The sequence below is a fragment of the Chrysochloris asiatica genome, unplaced genomic scaffold (genome assembly GCF_000296735.1).
Source record: "Chrysochloris asiatica unplaced genomic scaffold, ChrAsi1.0 scaffold00017, whole genome shotgun sequence".
Taxonomy (NCBI): domain Eukaryota; kingdom Metazoa; phylum Chordata; class Mammalia; order Afrosoricida; family Chrysochloridae; genus Chrysochloris; species Chrysochloris asiatica.
Window position 1 is genome coordinate 12,880,850 of NW_006408535.1, and position 6,231 is coordinate 12,887,080.

Here is a 6,231-nt window from a genome sequence, read left to right on the forward strand (position 1 = left end):
GTTTGTTTCTTGACTCCATGGGTTTTGATTTAAATAAAATTAAATTCTTGACAGCTTCAATATTTTCTGCATTTATCATGATGTTGCTTATTGGTCCACTTGTGAGGCTTTTTGTTTCTTTTATGTTGAAGTATAATTCATAGTGAAGACTATAATCTTTGATCTTCATCAGTAAATGCTTCAATTTCTTTTGACTTAGCAAGGTTGTGTCATCTGTGTATCACAGGTTAATGAGTCTTTAATCATAATGCTGTGTTCATCTTCATATACTTCAGCCTCTCAGCTTATTTGCTCAGCATACAGATTGGTGAAGGATATATTCCTAACACACATTTTTCTTGATTTTAAGCCACACAATATCTCCTTCTGTTTTCAACATTTGTGTCTTGATCTATGTTCAGGTTCCATGTGAGTATAATTTCTGAAATTTCCATTCTTTGCAATGTTATCCATAATTTGGTATGATCCACACAGTTGAATGCCTCTGCATAGTCAGCAAAACATCTTTTTGGTATATGGTGCTTTCAGCCAAGATCCATCTGACATCAGTAGTGACATCCTGAGTTCCAAGTCCTCTAAATCTGGTTTTAATTACTGGCAGGTCCTTTTCATTGTACCGAATGATCCTCAGCAAAATTTTACTTGCGTGTGACATTAACGATATTTTTTGATAACTTCCTCATTCTGTAGGGACACCTTTCTTTGGAATGGACACAAATACGGATCTCTTCCAGTTGGGTGGCTGGATAGCTATCTTCCAATTTTCTTTCCATAGGGGAGAGAACATTTCCAGCATTGCATCTGTTTCTTGAAATAATGTTAATTATTAGCGCGCTGTTTTTGGCCAGTGCCTTCAGTTTGGACTTTTTTCATTTGTACTGTTAATTCAGGATCCTATGCTACCTTCTGAAATGGCTGAACATCAACCAGGTTTTTTTTGGTACAGTGACTATATTCTTCCCACCTTTTTCCCCCATTCAGTGATATATACACATTTTTTTTCCCCCCATGAGAGTTGCGTTCCTTTCAATGTAACAGCACTCTTCCCATTCCCTACCTGGGTTTCCTATTTCCATTTGTTTAGCTCTCCTGCCGCTTCTTGCCTTCTGAACTTTGTTTTTGGGCAAATGCTTTCCTTTTGGTCCTGTATGGTTGATTGTTCACTGGTGCATGTGTAGGCTTTTGCCTATTGAATCCTTCCATCTTTCAACTCAAGGACTGAATTTTTTTCCTTGGTTCTTTCAGATTGAGAAATGCTGAGCATGTTTAACTCCAGGTCTTTGCATGTTTCGTTATAATACTTTGTCTTCTTGAGCTGCCCTTGTTAGCTTTTTTACTTTATTTCTACTGTTCACTTTAGTTACTTTTACATTCTAGAGCAAGTTTCATACTCCTTGTTATAAGTGCCGTCACATTGTTTCCAACTCATAGTTACTCTTTGTAAGGTTTCCAAGGAGTGGCTGGTAAGCTGGTTAAACTGACCTTGCAGTCCAGTAATGACATGTATTTTGGTCTTGTCTTTTCTGTCTTTTTAATGGCCTTTTGATTTCTTTATGCTTGATGTCCTCCCACAACTTGTCTGATCTTCAGTTACTACTGTTGAGTGCATCATGCCTGTTTTTGAGTTGGTTTCTAAAATTAGGTGGGATATAACGAAGGTCATACTTTGACTCTCCTGTACTTTAATTTTCTATAGCTTTAACTTAAGGAGCTCTGGTAGGGTAGTGGTTATGAATCGGGCTGCAAACCGCAAGGTCAGCAGTTCGAAACTACCAGCTGTTCTGCGGGAGAAAGATGGGGCTTTCTGCTCCCATAAAGATTTACAGCCTCGAAAACCCTGTACAGGGTCACTATAAGTCGGAGCCAACTCCACAGCACATAACCAACCACTACTTCCATAGCTTTAACTTGAGCTTGTATGTGCATAATTGATGGTCAGTTCCACAGTTGGCTCCTGGCCACCTTCTATCTGATGGTATATAGATAAATAGATGTTTTTGTAGAGAGAGGTTGATTGAATTACTTCAAAGAATTGGCTTTTGTGATTGTGGGGGAACTGGCCAAGTCCCAAATCCATAGGTCAGGCTACATACAGGCTGGAAACTCCTGCAGCCTTAAATCCAAACATGACTGTTTATAGTCTGAAGGCAAAACACACCCTAGGGTAACTTCCTGTTTATTCTTTAGGTTTTCAACAGCTTGGAATGTAATCAATCTGCTTTACTTGAGACAAACTGATTTAATCCATATAATTATGATAGCAACTACATTATTGTTTGACCAAAAACTAGGTAACATAACCTAGCTAATTTGACGTGCAAACTGAACCATTACATAGAATATAAACAATTTTGCATCCAACATTTTTTTTTTTTTTTTTTGCTTACCTTGTCATTGAAAACCTGCCAGTCTTAACATATTGTGTAAGACTGAGATTCCTGAATCCTAGAGTAATATGGGGCTTCAAAAACTTCATGGAAAACTTCCGTAATCTTTTATAAGTCTCCAAAATACCCAAATATGTTCCAAGAGTTGTTAAAATGGAGAGGAATGGATGAAATGCAAGAATTACAAGTAAGATTATAATAAGTAGAAAATCACAGACAAGTAAATGGAAGCAAATATATTGTAGCTAATTGAGTAAATGTGAAATTTAATTCTTATCACAGGATTTAATTTTTGAATATTTTATGTTAGCGTTGTTCTTGGTACTTTGTTATTGTTGTTGTTAAGTGCCTTCCAGTCAATTCAGACCCATAGGTACTTTACATATATGTAAATGTGGCACTGTAGGGTAAACTCTGGACTCCTAACCACAAGGTTGATGATTTAAACCCATCGACCACTCCTCAAAATCCTACGCAGGGCCACTGAACTTGACAACACTTAACAACGTGCTCAGTCATATTTAATAGTTATTATGTATTTCTGAGTTAAAATAAGTAATAGCTAAAATTATTTGCTAATATTCCTTTTATTGTTTTTCTTACTCTTAAAGGTGGACATGGCTCCTTAGTTTTAGAACACTTGAATTTTAATCAACACCCTTCTTGGAAGAAGACCTGGTATTGCCCTCTTAAAGGGTAATATCTTATATAGGCACTGAAGTGCTCACCACAAGGTTCATGGTTCAAACCCACCAGCCACTCCTCAGAGACCCTATACAAGGTCACTGTGAGTCCGAATCTACTCTACAGCCTTTAACAACAAGAGGCAGCGTCTTGGAAAATAGTTTTATTTTTATTTGAAAATATAAGTGAATCATAGTTAGCTTAATGACTCACACAAAACAAGTATAATTGAATGACAGAATGAAAATTGGTTAAGGTAAGGTTAAGCCTTACCTAAGAATCTGACCTAAAATATGTATATATATAGTATGTAAATTAAATGAATGTAAGTAATTTTTAAACTTAAGATTCTTTTATTTTTGTTTTGTTTTTACATTGTCTTATGTCTACTAGAAGAATGAAATTACATGAAAGTACAGAACGTTTTCATTAAGGTATTATTGGTTTTCTTTTTCTAGCTTAAAGCAATAAATGTAGATCTTCAAAGTGATGCTGCTCTGCAGGTGGACATTTCTGATGCTCTTAGTGAGAGGGATAAAGTAAAATTCACTGTTCACACAAAGGTAAATGATATTTTGTACTTTAAGTTTTTTGGTCATTTAAGGAACTCTGGTAGCGTGGTGGTTATGAATTGGGCTGTGAATGGCAAGGTCAGCAGTTCAAAACTACCAGCTGTTCCACCAGAGAGAGATGAGGCTTTCTACTTCCGTGAAGATGTACAGCCTCGGAAACCCTGTACAGGGTCGCTGAGTCGGAACGGCACATAACAACAACATTATGCTAATATGTATATATGTTGACTTGAGTGTTCGTTTTGAACATTTTAAGAATTAACTATAAAACTTAGACATAATTTAAATAAATTTTTTCCATATTGTAAATAATGTCTTTTACCATTCTTGTAATTTCCTATTTTGTCTTTAGCTAAATCTTTTTAGTTTTCAGTTGTCCAGCACATTTTTAGATTATAAATTTATTGTCCTTTGCTTAAGTAGTTTGATATTAATAATATAATTTAAAAGAATGGTAGCAGTTGTTGTTAAGTGCCATCGAGTTGCTTCTGAACCATAGTGGCGCTGTATAGGGTTTCTGAGGAGCAGCTGGTGAGCTTGAAGTTCCAGCCTTGCAGTTCAAACGGCTTTGTAGTCTGGCACGTTAACCCACAGCGGCACACCAGGACTCCAGTGGTAGCAGTATAGTATAATAAAAACCTGTCAAATTATTTTCCAAAAGATCTCAAGATAATTGTATCAGAATGTTTCAGGGTTTTCATAATAGTGTTTAAAGGCATATGTATTGTTTCATATAGAGACAAAAATTTAAAAATAAAATATAAAATAATTATTTTAAAACTTTAGTGTAATTTTTATCTTTATTTGAGAGAATCTCTTATCTTTGCAGAGTTCATTGCCAAATTTTAAACAAACTGAGTTTTCTGTTGTTCGTCAACATGAGGAATTTATCTGGCTTCACGATTCATTTGTTGAAAATGAAGACTATGCAGGCTACATTGTAAGTATTGGGGTTCTGTTTTAATACCACTTTTTAGGAGCTTTGTAGATACATTATTTTGTGTTGGAATCGTGTTTAGCATTTTTAGTGAATGGATTTTTTAAATAATTTTTTTAAATTGCCAATTACAAAATATTGGCTACCACCTTTTATCATCTTCAATTGTCTTGTTTGGGAATGTGGGCTATGTTATAGTGATTTTAAGCCTTTAGGTTGGCAGACAGAGTTAGAAGTCTTCCTAGATATTATTTAATCTAAAGAGTACTATTGCCAAGGTCTCCAGGGCATAAATCTTTTAGAATTCTAAAGGAAAATAAACTTTCCATTAAAAAAATAAATGTCTACATTTGAAAATAAAAGTAGACATGCTATTCCCTAAAAAAAAAAAAAAAAAGAGTACTATTGTGGTGCTGCAGGGTAAACTCAAGACCAGTTCGAACCACAAGGTTGCTGGATCAAACTCACCAGCTGCTCCTTGGAAATGCTATACAGGGTCATATGACGCGGAACCAACTCGAAGGTACTTAACCACAAACATGCCCCAGATATTGTATTCAAGAATATATATGGTGATCCTGCCTTAGCTGACCATACCTGAATTTCTTAAATTTGATTTCATTTGATTGTTTTGAAATTATTCTGACCTTCCATCTGCATTCTTTTGGTCACTCCTTTTCAGTCATTTGCTTCTTTTTCTTTCTACAAGTAGCTTTTGGTAAACTACTGGCAGTGCATTCTTCTGTTCCCATTCTGAACTGATGGCATTTTTTTTTACTGCTTTCTTTCTCCATGGACTAAATGCTCCCCAGACCATGACCATGTCATTTATCTTTGTATGCACAGTGTTCAAAGACATACCTGCTGCATAGTAGAGGGCTCAGTAAATGCAGTGGCGTCACTAGGTGGATGTCACCCAGTGTGGTACTCATGGTGTCACCCCCTCCCCCGAACCTCATTCTGTCCAGACCATACAGAGTCCTTAGTAAAGCTTATTATCAATTTTAATCATAGAATATTATGATAAAAAGAGTTTTAAATGGTTTAGATGTAATATTTCTTATATGAGTAGTTGTGGTTATGTGCTGTGGAGTTGGTTCCTACTCATAGCAACCTTGTATAGGGTTTACAAGGCTGTTAGTATTAATGGGAGCAAAAAGCCTCATCTTTGCAGTCGTTTTTGGATTATCTCTAGCAAAATTTTCTTGTAAGAGATATTAATGATATTGTCCAATGATTTCTACATTCCATTGGATCACCTCTCTTTGAAATTGTCACAAACCAGTCAATTGGCTGGGTAGTTGTCTTCTAAATTTTTTGGCATAGATGAGTGAGTGCTGCCAGTGCTTCATCCATTTGTTGAAAGATTTCAATTTGTATTCCATTAATTCCTGGAGCTTTGTTCTTTGCCAGTGCGTTCTTTCAGTGCACCTTAGACTTCTTCCTTCAGTATCATTGGCTCTTGATTGTATGCCATCTCTTAAAATGGTTGAACACTGACCATTTCTTTTTGGTATTCTATGTGTTCGTCCATGTTCTTTTTTTTAAGGTTTTTATTGTGGATTGAGTGAAAGTTTTCAGGGCACATCATCGGTTTCACATTCAAACATTCATATACCTTGTTTTGTTACATTGATTATAATTCCCTCCA

At 35.7% G+C, this 6,231-nt stretch overlaps 1 protein-coding gene across 1 annotated transcript in view; it reads left to right on the forward strand.

The window, feature by feature from the left end:
• Positions 1-6,231, forward strand: part of SNX6 (sorting nexin 6) — a 77,098-nt gene that overhangs the window by 13,266 nt on the left and 57,601 nt on the right. The window contains exons 3-4 of the mRNA XM_006835356.1: positions 3,530-3,634; positions 4,473-4,583. Of these exons, the coding sequence (XP_006835419.1) occupies positions 3,530-3,634; positions 4,473-4,583 (216 nt within the window). The remainder of the gene's footprint in view (positions 1-3,529; positions 3,635-4,472; positions 4,584-6,231) is intronic.